We start from the raw sequence: 16917 nt of genomic DNA on the forward strand, positions 1-16917 counted from the left end.
ATTTATTTATTTCTTTGTTAAACCATTGTTAAATCATTATTTATTTATTTATTTATTTATTTATTTATTTAAGGTGAGATCGCTACATGGACTGAAGCGGCTGCCAGAGGCGCCTGATAAAATGCTGACGTCCGATCTCAACCTTAACAACAACATGTAAAGCACACTGATCAGCACATGTAAATATGCGCTATATAAATTGGTAAGTAATTATTATTATTATTATTATTATTATTACTATCATTACAGATGTGTTCCGTATCAATTAATTTGGAAATATACGAGGAAAAACCATTACCCACGCGAAGTTTTTGTAGTGTTTTAAGTTTTGAAATAAAGTTATTATTACTAAAAAAAATTATTATTATTATTAAATATTTTTGATGATTAGAGTGAATTATCGTTATCATAGTGTGTATCCTAGTTTTTTTACATTTTCATTAGACATTTTAACATATTTTTTTCCGATTTTCAAGCATTTTATCATAATTTTTGTTATAATTTTTTGTGATTATGGTGAATAAAGGATTATTATTACTATTATTATTATTGATTAAGGGAGTGACAAGGGTATTTTGGACCAATCATGAGAAGTAAAGAAAACCCATGCAATCTCGGATCACTATTGCAGCTTGGTCGCCCGCGCTTTAAGCAGTTTTCGTTTACTCCTTGTGATATTTTATTCCGTTCTGATTGGCAGTTATGATTACCTCTTGTTTTGTTTTTTGCTTTCCCTAGCACTCATTTAGAATACACTCTAGTCGCTCTTTAATGATTAAGCACCAGGCCCCCATGCAATATGTCGTAGGAAGAGAAGCAATATACATTTAGAGATCAAGAGTTGCCTTAGTTTTTCACAGGTTAAGAAAAGGGGGGCCCCACCCCTTTCCCTCAATAACGTCCCCTACATGAAAGAACTATACCCACCCACTTCTCTCCCTTCATGCATTGTTTTACCTTACAAATGTCAATCAAGCCAGCGTCAGTCTGATCTAATAGGAATTGGGGCTTTCTTTGCTAAGCCGTGAGTGAATAATGACCAATTCTTCAAAACTGGTCAAGCGAAGATGCGCCGATGTCTGTGGCGAATGACCGAGGATGCTCTCTGGAGAATCGGAACCCACTTCAGACCCACCACTTGATGGACGCCTTGGGGAGAAGAAACTGACTGGAACCGATCTCATCCCGATCACGTGGAGCGTGGTCACTGAACTTCATTTGAAGACTGGAAACCATTTTCGACTGATCACGTGGTGGTAGTACTAAAGAGAGAACACTGGAACCCACTCCGACTTCATCACGTGGAAGTATTATTTGCTCCAACTAAATCTGCACATTCCAATCTTTCATTCATTGAGACAGAAGGTAAAAGTGTTTGTGAACCTACGGAAATGGCCAACACCTTCAATAAACATTTTACTAATATCCAACAAAACGCAAATAAGGTTATCCCAGTAGTGGTTACGAACGAACAAAATCATCGACTCACTGATTTCGTGGAAAGTCGCATCAATAACTCAACCGTATTCCACATCCCGTCAATATTAATGTGAGACAGGTGGTCGAAGATCTTAAGAGCATTCCCAATAATAAAGCCACAGGACTCGATGGAATCGGAATTAAACCCTTAAAGCAAGCTTTGAATGCTGTCGCTTTGTCGCTTACCCATATCTACAATGCGAGTATTACAAGAGGTACTTTCCCGGACAACTTTATGAGAGCGAAGCTGACTCCTGTCCAAAAGAACAAATCAATCCATGACAGAAACAACTATCGTCCCATTTCCATATTGCCCGTAATATCTATAACCCCCTGGAGAGGCATGTTGCGCGATCGTACCTTGATTACTTAACATCGAACACGCTCTTACACAGTAAACAGTCAGCTTATCGCCCGTATCATTCTTCTGAAACAGCGCTTTTGAGTCTTACTGACAACTGGCTTAAAGCTATGGACTCGAAAGAACTTGTTGGCGCTGTACTGCTGGACCTTAGTAAAGCTTTTGATATGGTAGATAACAGCTTACTTTTATCAAAAATCAGTATGTACCACACTGATTTTGTCGGTTGGTTAACCGCCTCCTGGTTAGCTCAATGGATAGAGCGCTGGACTGTTGTGCGGGAGGTCGAGGGTTCAAGCCCCGGCCGGACCAACACTCAAGGTCTTAAAATAATTGAGAAGAATATGTTATACCCTTCTATAACATCAAGTAATGGTTAGATAGTCTAGTCTTCTCGAATAGGGACGAATAAATGGAGGTCCCGTCTCCTATAGGGTTAGGGGTAGGAGACGTTAGTTTCCCCCATGGATGTCCTCCCCTGGGGTGGGATGGGTGGGATTTATTGGGTGGACTACTCGCATGGTTCGCATATGTTCCGTTCTAGTCCTACTCTACTGCGGTAATGCAGTGAAAATGGTTAGAAACTGATACTACATCACTGAGGTGGTTTGAGTCTCACCTACACGATCGAACACAGCGATGTTGTATCACTGTCTGACGCACTACCAATTACCAGAGGCGTTCCACAAGGTTCTATTTTGGGGCCAATCCTTCCACTTGCAATACATGATTGCAACGTGAATATTTACGCCGATGACACTACACTATGGATAGCTAACTCTAATCCCTTACATATCCAACACGGACTTCAGGGAAGTCTCGACAAAGCGAATCACTGGTTCTCGCAAAACGAGATGATCCCAAACGCAAAGAAAACAAAACAGCTACTTGTTGGAACCAAGCAAAAACTTTCCCACTGCACAAACCCATTGCTTAACCTTTCGTTGCGAGGAACTGAAATCGAAGAGGCCGTAAACGAAAAGCTGCTTGGTGTGAAGTTAGACAAGCATCTTAATTGGTTGATCACTAAATTAAATTATAGGGTAAATCTTCTTAAAAGAGCCAGAAAGTACCTGAATCTATCACTTAGGATTTTGCTATACAACGCTTTAATTAAACCAATCTTTGAGCATTGTTGTTCAGTGTGGGGAAACACTAAGATCGATAATTAACAAAGGCTCCTTGGAATTCGAAAACGTTGTGCCAGAGTAATTTTAAATGCAGGTACTAAAAGAACTGTTGGCCTTTTTAAGAGATTAGGTTGGATCCCCATTAGTGACATAATAGAGCATGGGAAATTGTGTATTATGCATAACATTAACCATGGGAAATGTCCTGATCATTTTAATCATTATATTCGTTATGCTAAAAATAGACATAATTACACAACTCGGGCGTCAACTAATTTGGACTTATCCACACCTTTTCATAGCACAATGACCGGCAAGCGTTCATTTCTTGCAAGTGGCACTAGATTATGGAACAACCAAGACAGTACTACAAGGGGTTACACTTCCCTTTGTAAATTTATAAATCAACTATACAAGAAATATATAGATCGGAACTCTAGAGTGAATAATTTTACCATAAGCAGAAATTTTGAATTAATTTTTAATTGTATTTTTCTTCGTATTTTCGCCATTTATGTCCTGTTTAATTTGAATTATTTGTTTCAGTTGTTTGCATGGACCACAGTGAGAACTACTGGTTCTACCAGTAATTGTGTTATCCAATAAAGTCATTATCTTATCTTATCTTATCTCTCAATTTGAATTCCAATCGGCTCCCTGTGGAGTATTCCTTTTGATCTCAAAAAGCAGTTGTGATAACTGCCGTTGTGATTTTTAAGACACTCGTGTGAAATACGCTCTTCTTCTAACCAACCATTCAAAATCGCTTTTGGTCAACGCAAAACATTTTCTCTGGGTTATGCGTCATGATAAAATAACTTAAATATTTGAAAACAACAGTTTCTCTAGCTTGCATGGGGCCTACAGTTCAAACAATTGCTCCTTTTTCTTCAGGAGACAATGTTTATCCTTGAGTATGATGGATAATTTCATCTGAAGCGCAAATAATTGCATCAATAACAACCCTTGAACTGGATTTCTCTGCTGCTTTCCGCTGATGCGTTCGCAAGTTTGATAATTGATTAAAAAATTTATCACAATGGTCACATTTATAAGGCTTCTCTCCGGTGTGAACTCTGAGGTGCGTCTGTAAATTTGACCCGCGGTTAAAACACTTGTTACAGTAATTACACTGAAAAGGTCTCTCTCCTGAATGTATTCGCCGATGTCTTCGCATCGTGGATCCTGTCTTGAAAGTCTTGTCGCACTGATCGCACTTGTAAATTCTGCCTCCGCGATGCTTCATTTCATGCAATTCTAAATTTCGCGAATTCTTAAAGCACCTGTTACAGCGTCTACACTGAAAGGGCTTCACTCCAGAGTGTATTTTCAAATGCCTGCGTAGACTTGAAGACTGCGTGAACTGCCTGTTACAATGGTGACACGCAAAAGGTTTCTCACCGCTGTGAGTTCGCAGGTGAACCCGCAAATTCAACGATTGAGTGAAACGTTTATCACATTGCGTACAATGATACAGTTTCACTCCGCTGTGCGTTCTTAAATGTCTTGTCAAACTCGACAAGCGGTTAAAAAGTTTATCACACTGAGTACAACTGTATGGTTTCTCACCGGTATGAACCACGATGTGTCTTTGATAACCTGACTGCAGTTTGAACTCTTTGTCACAGTGTGGACATTTAAAAGGTTTTTCGTCGCTATGAACCACCAGGTGCCTTTTCAAAGTCGTAGAGTGCCTGAAGCGCTTTTGACAAAGATTGCACTCGAATTTCTTCTCTTCGCTGTGCACTAACATGTGCCTCTTCAATCCTTGCAAGTTTTTGAAAGACTTGTCGCATTGAATGCAATTGTTGTTCTTCTTGTTATTTGACATTTTGATCGATACCCTGAAGAAAACCACACAATGTGTTACATATTGCTACCTCGAGGCTTAGTCCTTCAACTCCCCGAAGTGATTAACATGTAACTTCTCCCTGTAATATCCATACATTATCTACCAAACAGGTAATGAGAATACTCAAATTTATCAGACAGGGCTCGAGACTAATTTTTCAACTTACAAGCCAAGTGGCTGGTAACATCTTAAATATTTTTAGATTTTACGACAATTTCAGTCAGTTTACTAGCCAACCTGGCTAGTGGAAATTGAAAACCACAAACCAAAACTGAATTTCTACTAGTCTGTGGCTAGTGGGCTACCGTTAGTGTCCAGCCCTGTCAGATAGAGGCAGTTATCTTTAACTAATACCAAATTCTCGTCACTCATTAACAAGGAAATTTTTGGCAGCTAGAGGAGAGAATTAACAATTAGATCTTGAGAGTTATAGATTTACAACCCATGCAAATACAAATTATTGGGAAGGGAAGTAATTCAAGAAATGTCAGGAAATTGTCTGAAGTCTTTGTAGAGTTTTCAGATAAATGCAAAGAATGATAAAAATCCAATCATCTTGACTGGCTGAGCCTGGTTGAGAAATGTTTCTTATTTGAGTAAGAGCTTGCAACAAAGAGGGCATAACTAACAGGCGACATGGACCCATCAAGTTCACTCAGGCAGCCAATCAGAACTCTGGATTCACCTCAATTAACCACCTCACAGAGCCAGATTTACCAGCCAGATATGAAAGAGAGCTCATCAGTTGAGAGCCCATCCTGCCAAAGCTTATCCCTGTTTCAGTACTATAAGCCAAAATGAGCATGACCACCCAACAAGGGCTTGGATCTGAAACCTCTTGATCTACAGATCTGTAGTCCAGCGAGCTAATTGCAAAACCACTGCATTCCTCACAATCATTGATACTCTCACTTTACACATTTCATGCCCACGAAATAGATAGACTTTGGCATAAATGGAATACACACAAAAATGCCAGTAAGGTAAGGTTACCAAAAAAATGAAACAAACAGTTGTGATAGCACCGACTTTTTTTCCATTCAATTAATTACACGCTTCATTGACTCATCATGCACAATGGTTTGAATCAGTCAACTGCTCAAAACATAATAATAATCATGGAAATATCAAACAGGACAAATGATCTACTGTGTCATAAATGATTTTGTGACAAACAATCACACTGCTTTGATTGCTATTAATTCTTCAACTTGTCAAAAAAACCCTAAATCACCTCCATACTTCCATCACAAACTTATCAACCAGTAAAACTGGGAAATCATAACACTTCCATCTTGACACGGTAAACACTTTCACAAGGTAATATGATGAGATTGTTCCTTTAACAAAACATTAACTTCTGATGTGTGTAGGAAATTTCAACTGCAAACTTTAGGTCATCCTCAACCAATGAAGTCAAACATTTGCTTTCTGCTTTTTTTTAAGTGTTACTGGACAGAATCCTAAGTTCCATGAATTTCCTTTCAAGCAAACTAAACAGCGCCTGTTTTTCATGACGAACAAGTTCACACTTGCGTGACAACACTGCACCTTTTCTACATTAATTAACTCATGTTTCCAAATAGCCCTGAGAGACTGGGTACAAGTAGCAGAGCATCGTAAGAGCTGAAACGATTGCTCCAGAAAAAAACCCGCAGAAATCAGACTTTAAAATTTTACCAGTACAATAAAAATACAATGATCGAATGTCAAATCCATTTGGACGGAATTTCTGTTATATCAAGTGTGTTTGCTGTTTGTATGTTGAGCAATTGCAATAAATGAAGCTCTAGTCATTCAATAATTTGGTTTGGTTGTAAGATCAGTCCAGCAAAAGCTCGATTTCGCTCCGATCTGTTTCGTTTCTGCGCGCAGAGTGATAAAACGTAAATAGTATATATAGTCAGCCAGTAACACACAAAAAAATTACACTCATCGCGTCGGAGATGTCACTTGTCAAATCGAACTCATGCAACTCGAACTCAACACTGTGTTACGAGGAACGAACGGAAGATGGAATTGGAAACGGAGTAAAGTTTACACGAATAGCTAAGACGCTCTCCAATATGAAACAAAAGAGGCTGTTCACTAACCTTACTGATCAGCCAGAAACCAGCTCAACCCAAACAGAAACAGAATGCGAGAAAGCACTGCATGTCAGTATCCCTTCTGATGAGCACGTGACAGAATGTTTGTCACGCGCATGCTTAACGAACCTCCTTTCTTTGTTTCAGTGGAAGAGTCACATCAAGACGAAAAATTTCTCAGAACTTTGGTTTCAAACATAACAAGAAAGATGATAAATTTCGAGACTGGTCTTGAAATAGCAAAATATGACTTTTTCGTCCTGTCACGAGCGTGGAACTTGGCAAAAAATTGAGTCCCTCCTCATAGGCTGTTTTTGCAGAGAGGGGTCAACACATAACTTGTAAATGACCTCTGATAAACTGAGGGAGAGAGGGAGGGGAGGGGGAGGGGAGGGGAGGGGAGTACATTCTCATCAGGAAGGGTCAAATATTGCTTTTGATTTGTTTATCAGTGATGACGATGATGATGATGATGACTTTATTTAAACTCGCATGAGAATGAGGCTCGTTAGGCCTCTAGCAATAAAGATGCTAATATACCGAGGAAAAATATATGAATATAAATTACAGAGTTTAAAAATAAATATAAGCCTAACTATAAATAATGATATAAAGTTACAAATTTTTTAGTTTTCTTATCTCACTCCCAAAAGGGCCAAATCCGGCCATTAATCTTAGCTTATCAGGTATTACGGTGGCCCACAAGGGACATGCTGCAAATTAAAAAGTTGATGCAAATTAAAAAACGTTGCTGCAAATAAAATACACTTGCAGCAAATAAAATAAAGTTGCGGCAAATTTAAAATATTTGCTGCAAATAAAATAAAGTTGCAGCAAATTAAATAAAGTTGCTGCAAATTTTCAAAACGAGTTGCTCTAAATTAAAAGAATGTTGCTACAAATTAAAACATCAAAAGTATGCTCGCGCACTGAACGAAGGAGGAGTGGATATTAGGATCCTTATATTTATGAGCGGGAAGCTATTATTCTTTTTTTCTTGGCCTGTGTGGCTATTGAGACAAATTTCCTCAGTTCTTGGGGTGGGGGTGGGGAATGCCCTTCAGCCGCAAATTTCTGTCATCAATGTGGTCAGCAACTTAATTTGAGTTAGGAGCAGGACTCGAGGAGAGATGCGGTCAATGACAGTAGAGCTCGTTCCTCGTGTTCCCGGCAGAGCAGCAGTCCATCTACAATTACGTTCTCTCAGTTTAAAGCCAGGAAATAGGAAGATAGAAGGGGATACTTTCCTATTAAACAACCGCTCATACATATAAAGATCCTAATACCCACTCCTCCTTCGTTCAGTGCGCGCGCATACTTTAGATGTTTTCATTTGCAGCAACTTTATTTTATTTACTGCAACTTTATTTTATTTACTGAAACTTTATTTTATTTACTGAAACTTTATTTTATTTGCAGCAACTATTTTAAATTTGCAGCAACTTTATTTTATTTTCTGCAAGTATATTTTATTTGCATCAACGTTTTTAAATTTGCTGCAACTTTTTAATTTGCAGCATGTCCCTTGTCATGTACGAGGGCCACCGCAGGGTTCAGGGCCTTAGCAGCAATGTAAGAAGTCGATTGAAGGCCGTAAGTTGTAGTATTAGCCTCAGGTAAAACAAGTTTGCTTTTGCCCCTAAGAGTTTTCTTATTTTCTCTTACTTGAAATAAAGATTGAATATACTGAGGCATATTGTTATGGAGGGCTTTAAAATCATAAAGAAGTCTATCAAACGAAAAAATACCGAGACTGCAGTCAAACCAATCTTAAATTAGCTGCAATCGGCGACAAAATTGGTGACGCATTGATCTTAAAACCTCCATTTAGTTAAGTTGATCTCTTTTGCCCTTGTTAAGCTAACCAATTCACCCCCTCCCCCTAAAGAATAATTTTGTATCGTGATTTCATGAACGTTTAGCCAATATTTAATGGGGAAGGGAGGTCAACTAATGCCTGCAAAAACAGGACTGCTATTCTTCGCCTAAATTGAACTCTTCACAAAAGTAGATTACATCTCAGTCAAAAAATCGCTTAGTATCATCGATTCCTTAATCGAGCTACGAAAAAAATGGAACTTTGTCCGTCAATATTTAAACATCGATCTATAGAAAAAAAAAAAGAGACGACCTAATTAGGAGTTGATATTTTTGAAGAGTAAAAGAAAAAAAAATTCGCATTTCATGAATTTATGGAAAAATTTTTGAGGCCCTATTTTTTCATACTGAACTTGTGGCTTGCTATTATTCCAATCGACCAAACTGGAAAATACGTCGACAGTTAGGAAAGTCAGCAAAGAGTTGTAACGTTCTGGAGTTCGCTTATACAGCTCGCTTACAGTTCGCTTACAGCTCTTTTAGTTGTCTGTTATCCTAGATTGTATCACACCCCGTTCTCACTTTACCGTGCATAATAAATACTCGAGTAAACGTCTCCTGGGGCCTTGGGCGTGGACTTGGAGGCCTGGACACTACAAGAGTTGTAAGTATTTGTTTTCATTTATTCATTAATTTCAATTTTTCCTTTAATTTCTGAGGGTTTTTTATTTGGGGGGCACACATTTATATCATAAAGCGATCAAAACCTTTTTACTTGCATCGTTATTCACGTGATCAGGATGTCTTCCTTTCTCGGAGTCCCGGGAAATCCAATTCTTTTTAATGTTGCCAATGATTGGCCAGTTGCTCAGGTGTTTTCTGGTATAACAGTCGAAAGTTCCTCACATTTCGATCCCAAAAGTTGTTTCTTTTTCATGCGCTTTACTTCCAGAAGTGCTGCCAGCCATTTCGGATTGCCTTGATTTGATGCCAGCCTCATTTGAAACTTGGGAATTGAAAAATCGCTGACTGAATTCTCTTTGAGGGAGGCTCGTGATGGCCTGGTCTAACTACACATTGTTCGCGTTGAGGGCTTTGGAATAAAATTGTCGTCAAAGCATCATATTCTTCAAGTAAATCTACCGAGCCTTCCTGGTTTAGATTCCTAAAGCAATTTTCTAATGTTTCGTTCATTTTTGCCAACGGTTTGTGGAAATATATATATTTTTTCTTACGTTCAGAGTTCTCCCAGGACTGATATCAAAACCGAAATGAATAATTTGACCAATTCTCAGCTAATTTTTTGCTTGTGATGACCATGGAAGGAGTTATTTGCTTACGGCGATCAAAATAAGCTTTTCCATAAAGAAATGAATAATTTGACTAGTTTTTGACTCATTTCTTACGTTTGATGACTAAAAAAGGAGTTATATGCTTACGATGGAAGCTCAGAACGAAGCCGAGTTCTAACTTCATCTTTCAACTTACGTCACTGAGATAGTTGCCAGGAAACGGACCAATACGTGATGGTCTTAGACGGCGGAGGGGTGCTACGTAGTCCAAAACAATCAAAGCATGAAACGTGATCGTTTTAGAACAAAACAGATTTCTATATACCGTTGTTCTAGAATAAAGAACTAAAGAGGCATTCCTTTTGACCAAAACATTCTAGATACCTGCACTCTTTTTATTCAAAATCGCTGTTATTTTCTGTTCTTCATAGAACACATATCTACAAATGTAGCTTAAAATCATAGGAATCACAAAATGCATTTTTCGTGTTATCTTCCCATGCAAGAACAGCATCAAGTCTGCTGAATTACTCCATATCAATTCCTTACATCACAGAAAAAGAACTTTCTCTAAACTTTAAGTTACATTGTTGGCTGTCGATGAAAAACCGTTTACAAACACTTTAATTAGAGGAAAGAATCTTCCAGTACAGTCTGAAATAGGGGTGTTTCAGCAATGCAATCCTTTTAACAGCTGGCTTTAAAATCAAACATCAAAGATGTTAACGTCAGATTTACATATTTGCAATACTGGTAAGTCAGAGTAAAGCTCAACAAGGTAAATAACAGGCATCTTATAACTCATCTGCTTCTTGCTATTGGATCAAAACACAAAATTCAAAATAAATTCACAAGAAATAGGCCAGGGCAGCAGCAGCACCCATAGAGCCAATGAAGACAAACCAACCAGTCTTGTAGAGAATATTCATATCAAAGCCAAAACCAAGATCCCATGCCTGAAAAAACAAACAAACAAACAAACAAAACACGATAAGTATAGTTGTATTGTGTTTCTCTGTACTTCAAAGCCAGAGGTTGTCCATGTATTTTGCTGTATTGATTAGTAATGCATACCAAATGTCTGATTCCATTAAATGAATGATAGCACAGTGGCCATGCCAAGGCAGTTTTTCCACTAAAGATTATAAAGGCAGGGATTTCTAACGCTTTCACCAAATTTAAATAATGCTCAAAGTTTTCTGGCAGTCCAAGAGCAGCCAGGGCAAATCCAGTGGTCACTGAAAGCACAAACAATTGTTGTAATGAGATTCTCATAGTGCAAATTTTCAAATAAGCATACTATTGTAGCCTTCCATGCCAAATTGTAAAGTATTGATCAATACAATCTCATGATATTTGTTTTATCAGTAAAATTTTATGAATATTGTTACAGGTGAGCAGCAATATCATTGCTTAGGATTGTTAAACATAGCCCCAGATGCTTGTGCTATTTAGATAGCCCTTTACACTTTGTATAAAGAAAGATAGCCCAAAAGTCACAAACTTGAAAACTTCCCAACAAACATGACTGTTGCATCACCTTGAATAGAGAAGCTAGCAAATCATGGAATGGCCCCCAAAAAGTAATTACAGCCTAAATACTACTAACTGGAGACAGTTAAAGCTCACAACTGAGGTAGCTGCATCCAAAGATCCCCTATCTCCCCTTCCTAACTCCACCCCAAGGGTAGTACAGTCAAACCTCGATTATCGGGACCTCGATTATCTGGACCTCGATTATCCAGACCTCGATTATCTGGACCTCAATTGTACGGACTTTTTCTCTGGTTCCAATTTTTTCATGAATATATATTGGTCATGATCAAGATCCATAGTCATATTCTTTTTAAAACTACAGCATTGAAAAGTGAAGTAAAGGCAATGTTCTTCTTTAAGACAAATTACTGACTTACTTCAACATTTTAGGCCAATATAAAAACAATTTTCATTAATTTTGATTGTTAATACACATGTGTAGAGGTATTCATATAGGACAGTGAAGATGTAGACCATATCTTTTTCAAAATGATTTGTAAGTTTTTTGTTTCAGGTTTAAATGTCACTTTCTTAATTTAATTAGTTTTTCTTCCTCATTAATATTCATATTCTTGATTATCCGGACCCCAATGATCTGGGCTACTTTGCCTAGTCCCAATGAGTCCAGATAATCGAGGTTCGACTGTACACTGATCACACTACCATACAGGAAGGTTCCATTGTTTACCCAGAACCCTCCCTGAGAGTGGTAGGTTTTTGCTGAGGTGGTTAAGATTTTTTCAAAATAGTTTTGAAAGGTGCTGATCAAAATTAACCCTTCAGGGTTTAAGAAAACTAGTGGTTTGCATTCCTCCTGTCTGTCAGGGGTGAAGATAGAAAAAGGACCACCCCATAGCAGTTGCATACAGCAAGCACAACTGTTCATTAACCCTTTAACAATATCAATATCACAGTGAAGCAGGGATGGTGTAGTGGTGAGAGCACTCGTCTTCCACCAATGTGGCCTGGGTTTGATTCCCAGACCTGACGCCATAAGTGGGTTGAGTTTGTGTTGGTTCTCTACTCTGCTTCGAGGGCTTTTCTCCGGGTTCTCCAGTATTCCTCCCTCACCAAAAACCAACATACAGCTGATTCCAGCTGGCTGTAAGCTGTTCTCCAAGGTCACATAGGGACCATATAGCGGCTGCCAGAGGCACCATTGTAAGCTTTCGGTTTGACCTTGTTGAGCTGTGTTGTTGCTGTACTTTGCGATGGTGATTAGCAGTGACAATTATTAATAATTATTGTGACAATTAATACAATATCAAGCAGACAAGTTGTGGGAATAAAGAAAAATATCAATTAAGGGATTATTGATCCAATAACAAATTCTCCCAACTAACATCATAAGATTTGTATGGTAGACAGTAAGGGGAATTTCTAATAAGATCTTGGGAGCAAAAGGGTTAAGCTTAATTCAGTTACCTGCTGTCATTGCAACTCCTGTTCCACGGTGAGTTATTGACAACATAGAAGTCAACTGCGGACTGAATTTTAAAAAAAGAACCTCATATCATCATCATTAAGAATGAAAAAATAGAAAAAATTCACATATAACAGCATCAAACAATAGGCCTCTCACATAGGAAGCAACTCATTTGGTATTCTCTACTATTTACTACATCAACAAGATAAAAAAAAATTGAAGTTTCCTATGAAAAACAGGATGAACTAAATCAGACTTCCATTTAATAAGCAGCTGAATACTCCTTCAAACCATCAAGTTTGGATCCAAAAGGGGAAGGAAAAGGAGGGAGCAAAAATTTGGGTAAGAGTGCAAGCCCTCCCCCCCCCAACCAATTACACTTGACATAAAGTATGGATTTTCAAGTGACCTTTTGTCCATAGCAGTAAACTTTCAATTACAAATCTTTATAGTTGATAACATATGATTTTTGACACAAAATGCACTTGATATAATAAAGCTCGTTCTTGTCTCAGAGACTAGGAACCGAAATTCAAACATCTCCAGATTTCCAGCGATGGGCACGTCAGAAATACTTTTTTTCCTCGTTTCCTAGAATCAATCAATGATAGTTTTTTGGACCATATAAGTTGTAAAATGAAAATTGTACCTGTAGATTGTTAAATGAGGCGACATTGGTCTATTCAAACGAGTATTTTTGGACCAAAAGTCTTCCTGCTTTTGAGCCAAGGACGTAGTGGTAATTGGAATACTGAAAATAATCGAAAAATTAAGTTTGCATATGAATGTTCAGAAAAAAGAAACAAAAGCCTGGAGTTTGGAAAGCATAAAACCTGCTAGGTTCAATGCACATTACCTTCGCATTACCGCAGATGATGGTTGATAGCACCCTCTTACTAGCACTGAAGAAAGCCTGGCTGAGTTCCTATGTAATTAAGAAAACATTTAGCAACAACAGTGACAGAAAATCAACAAAAATATTGCACGAAGTTCTCTACTCACCTCAGAAGAGCCGCCATCTTGTACTAACGTAGTGTATTATGGGATATATACGATTGCAGATATTTGGGAAAATTTCTTTTGGAGGTGAATCGAGAAAATTTGAAGTCAACTTGAAAGATGCTTATAGTGTTCAAATTATTTAGCTTCTTGACACCTAAGAGTGTTTTATATTTTGAAATTAGATGGTGTTTTTGTATATTATTGCGTATTACCCATGAATCTTTAAAAGCCTTGAAAATCGTGAGAAGTCGCACGCGTCACGCAAGTGAAAGCTGGGACTGAACCAACATGGCGGCGATATTTTACTCTCGTCTTTGCATAAGAAACAGTAGTCGTTTAGGTCAGAACTTCTCATTCTTCTGAATATAAATAATCAAGAGTATTATTAATTGATTATTTTGTTTTTTCACCAACAGCAAATTCACTTGCACGGCCTTCTTTTGCGTCCTCGACCATTTCTTTCTCCCCCAGAGTTCAAAGTGGTAAGCTACTAAATTTTGTCAGGGGTCTGACTGCTTAGAATAGGATATTTACCTAATTTATTTTTATGAAATTTTTGTCTTTTAGTGGTTTTTAAAAAGACAGTGCATTCCTCGGCAAATCGTAAAGCTGAGCTCGGTGAGTAAGAAAATAGTTTTTGTATACATTTTGTAGTAAAAATCTAAGAGTTAATTGTTGTACAATGTTATAATTATAACGGAGGAGACGTTAGAAGTCTGAATTTGAAACTGCTATTTCAATTGATAATTAAAAAAGTTCTGAAAATAAAGAGTAAAAGAAGAGTTCATTTCCTGTATATAGAAAAAATGTTACATTTTAAAAGAGTGTACAAGTTTCTGAATATCTTGTCAAATACCAACTATTTGGGAAGTGGAGGTCGCTATTGGTGGATATTCACTGAGCTGCAAAGCAGCAAGGTAAATATCCACTCCCAGCCACTAGCCTGTCATGAATGATTGTTTTGGTAATATTGAACAATGGTTCCCATTTTCGGCTGTAGTCTGTCAGCCAACTGTCGACTGACAGTTGGCTGACAGACAACCAACGGTTGGCCGACTGATAACCAACTGTCAGCTGACAGTACATACTAAAACAATTATTGTGACCACTGAACTATTGGAGAAACTAGCCAAAATCCTCTGAGACAATGTTATTTTTTAACCCATGACAGAAATTTCCCCATCACAGCCATCAGCCCACTGGAAGGGAGAGCGCTTTGTCAGTGTTGCACTGCTGACTTTGATTCCCACAGGAATCATTTACCCATCAGCTGTTGTGGACTGGGCTCTAGCAGTAGTTGTTCCTCTTCATAACCACTGGTGAGTCAGATCTGATCAGTAGTTCCTGTTCGCTCAGCTCATTCAAATTGCATCATTACAACTGTTAAAACATGTGATAAAGCATTGATATGTTTAAGCCTCTTACACAGCAAGGGTTTTTAATCATGTGTTATTGACCCTCAAAAGTATTTTTTTCATTATGGAACATGACAGCAATTTACACTCTGCATTAATTCACAGGAAAACTTGGAAAATTGGGAACTCGGAAAGTATTTATGAAAAACAATCTGTCTTAGAAATATTGCCAATTTGCCCAAAGAAAACTTAACTGCAAACAAGCTTGTGGTCTGATGTTTGTTTGCTGCAGTGTCCTGTACTTTATTATGACTGGTTAGTAAGCAGTTGACCTGACAGAATAAAATTAAACTGTTCATGGTTTTCTTAGGTTTGTAGTATTGTGACTAGAAGTGGACTTTGAACTTTGAATGTGATTGGAAGACCTTTTGTAAGGGACAGAATCCCTTGTGAGCTATCGAGAGTTGTGTGTTTTGAAAAAAAAAAAAACAGATTGGAAAAAAAAATAAGAGATTGTGAGTTATTTTGTTAGTGTTAGCTAATTAATTGCTGACAATAGTGAGAAGTTGTAAATTATTGGACCTCGTCATTTTATTCTCCATCAATCCACAGGGGTGTAGGCCAAGTGTTAACAGACTACATTCATGGTTCTTCTATGCCTAAAGTGGCCAAAGGAATTTGGCTGGCTGTGTCAATCTTACAATTTATTGGCCTGTGCTATTTCAATTACGCTGATGTCGGCATCTGCAAAGCTGTCAGTATGATCTGGCACATGTAACAACTTATGTGGAATGGCAAAGGGGGATCAATATTAGTCTCTGGACAACTGCATACTTACCCCTCCCCTAACCAAACATTAACCCTTGTCATCAGTTGACTGGTTTTTTGGGTAATAGGGGAGGGGAAGGTGGGCAGACATGGATCCTAATACTGAATACTATATCATTTGATCTGATATGGAGGGTAAAATTGAATATCATGTTCATAGATGTTATTCTTTTTAGAACAGATATTTATAGACTGAAATAAGTTGTTAAACTGCTGTTGTGGTCACTTCTTATGATGATCCACTACTTACCAGTGTGTATGTCAGATTATCAAAATCCAGAATTTTACAATCCTTTTCTTTGTAACCAACAGCATTTTGGGGGGAACTTGAGGGACTTCATTCAGGGAGAACTCTTCAGGCACTACACAAAATTTTCTTGCTAACCTATATTATGCAGTCACCCTGTCATTCCCTGTGGATAATTACAAGAAGAAGGGATATTAATCATTGAAGTGTGATGCTGTTTCACAGTATTTAATAAATTCCAAAGCTTTGTCATAAGTATTTGAAGCATCTCTACAAAAAGATAGCTTCAGTTTTTGAATGGCACTCTACCTTCAGTTAAGTGAACTATTCTGGTGATAGTTTGTTTCTTTCTCTTTGGAAAGTTATCAATTAGTAAATGTTTTGTTACATGATACCATGCATCTAGTTGCTTAATTTAATAAAGTTTCACTCATGATTATAATGAGAGCAGTTTTCAGTTAAGTGCTAAAAGTAATATATGGGATTGCCTTTAATTATGGTTTC

General features: G+C 37.8%; 3 protein-coding genes across 4 annotated transcripts; 1 reads left to right on the top strand and 2 right to left on the bottom strand.

Annotated features, from left to right (window-relative positions):
* Positions 1-77: 77 nt before the first annotated feature.
* LOC111328485 (uncharacterized) lies at positions 78-7026 on the bottom strand. Of its 2 annotated transcripts, XM_088728481.1 has the most exons (3): positions 6916-7026; positions 4540-4814; positions 78-1383 (listed from the first exon to the last, which is right to left on the bottom strand). In XM_088728481.1, the coding sequence occupies exons 2-3, from the start codon at positions 4799-4801 to the stop codon at positions 1298-1300; spliced, it is 348 nt and encodes a 115-aa protein (XP_088584607.1). In that variant the 5' UTR covers positions 4802-4814; positions 6916-7026; the 3' UTR covers positions 78-1297. The 2 variants fall into 2 exon arrangements, with proteins under 2 accessions (XP_088584607.1, XP_022788660.1); XM_022932925.2 differs by lacking the exon at positions 78-1383 and having other exon boundaries at positions 3163-4814; positions 6916-7025.
* Positions 7027-10393: 3367 nt separating this feature from the next.
* Positions 10394-14124, bottom strand: LOC111328457 (succinate dehydrogenase cytochrome b560 subunit, mitochondrial). Its single transcript, XM_022932892.2, has 6 exons — positions 13984-14124; positions 13838-13906; positions 13631-13732; positions 12981-13042; positions 11094-11257; positions 10394-10975 (listed from the first exon to the last, which is right to left on the bottom strand). The coding sequence occupies exons 1-6, from the start codon at positions 13998-14000 to the stop codon at positions 10868-10870; spliced, it is 522 nt and encodes a 173-aa protein (XP_022788627.1). The 5' UTR covers positions 14001-14124; the 3' UTR covers positions 10394-10867.
* Positions 14125-14183: 59 nt separating this feature from the next.
* On the top strand, positions 14184-16855 carry LOC111328458 (succinate dehydrogenase [ubiquinone] cytochrome b small subunit A, mitochondrial). Its single transcript, XM_022932894.2, has 5 exons — positions 14184-14323; positions 14400-14465; positions 14551-14601; positions 15155-15302; positions 15951-16855. The coding sequence occupies exons 1-5, from the start codon at positions 14272-14274 to the stop codon at positions 16114-16116; spliced, it is 483 nt and encodes a 160-aa protein (XP_022788629.1). The 5' UTR covers positions 14184-14271; the 3' UTR covers positions 16117-16855.
* The last annotated feature ends 62 nt before the right edge of the window (positions 16856-16917 follow it).

The sequence above is a fragment of the Stylophora pistillata genome, chromosome 7 (assembly GCF_964205215.1).
Source record: "Stylophora pistillata chromosome 7, jaStyPist1.2, whole genome shotgun sequence".
NCBI classification, from domain to species: Eukaryota; Metazoa; Cnidaria; class Anthozoa; order Scleractinia; family Pocilloporidae; genus Stylophora; species Stylophora pistillata.

Excerpts from the sequence above, each read along its gene's own strand:
- LOC111328485 (XM_022932925.2), bottom strand. The coding sequence starts at position 4,801 with ATGTCAAATAACAAGAAGAACAACAATTGCATTCAATGCGACAAGTCT.
- LOC111328457 (XM_022932892.2), bottom strand. Across the intron at positions 13,043-13,630 it reads CCTCATTTAACAATCTACAG|TCCGCAGTTGACTTCTATGT; the intron begins GTACAATTTTCA and ends TTTAAAATTCAG. Across the intron at positions 11,258-12,980 it reads AGGAGTTGCAATGACAGCAG|TGACCACTGGATTTGCCCTG; the intron begins GTAACTGAATTA and ends TTGTGCTTTCAG.
- LOC111328458 (XM_022932894.2), top strand. The coding sequence starts at position 14,272 with ATGGCGGCGATATTTTACTCTCGTCTTTGCATAAGAAACAGTAGTCGT. Across the intron at positions 14,466-14,550 it reads CTCCCCCAGAGTTCAAAGTG|TGGTTTTTAAAAAGACAGTG; the intron begins GTAAGCTACTAA and ends TTTGTCTTTTAG. Across the intron at positions 15,303-15,950 it reads GTTCCTCTTCATAACCACTG|GGGTGTAGGCCAAGTGTTAA; the intron begins GTGAGTCAGATC and ends ATCAATCCACAG.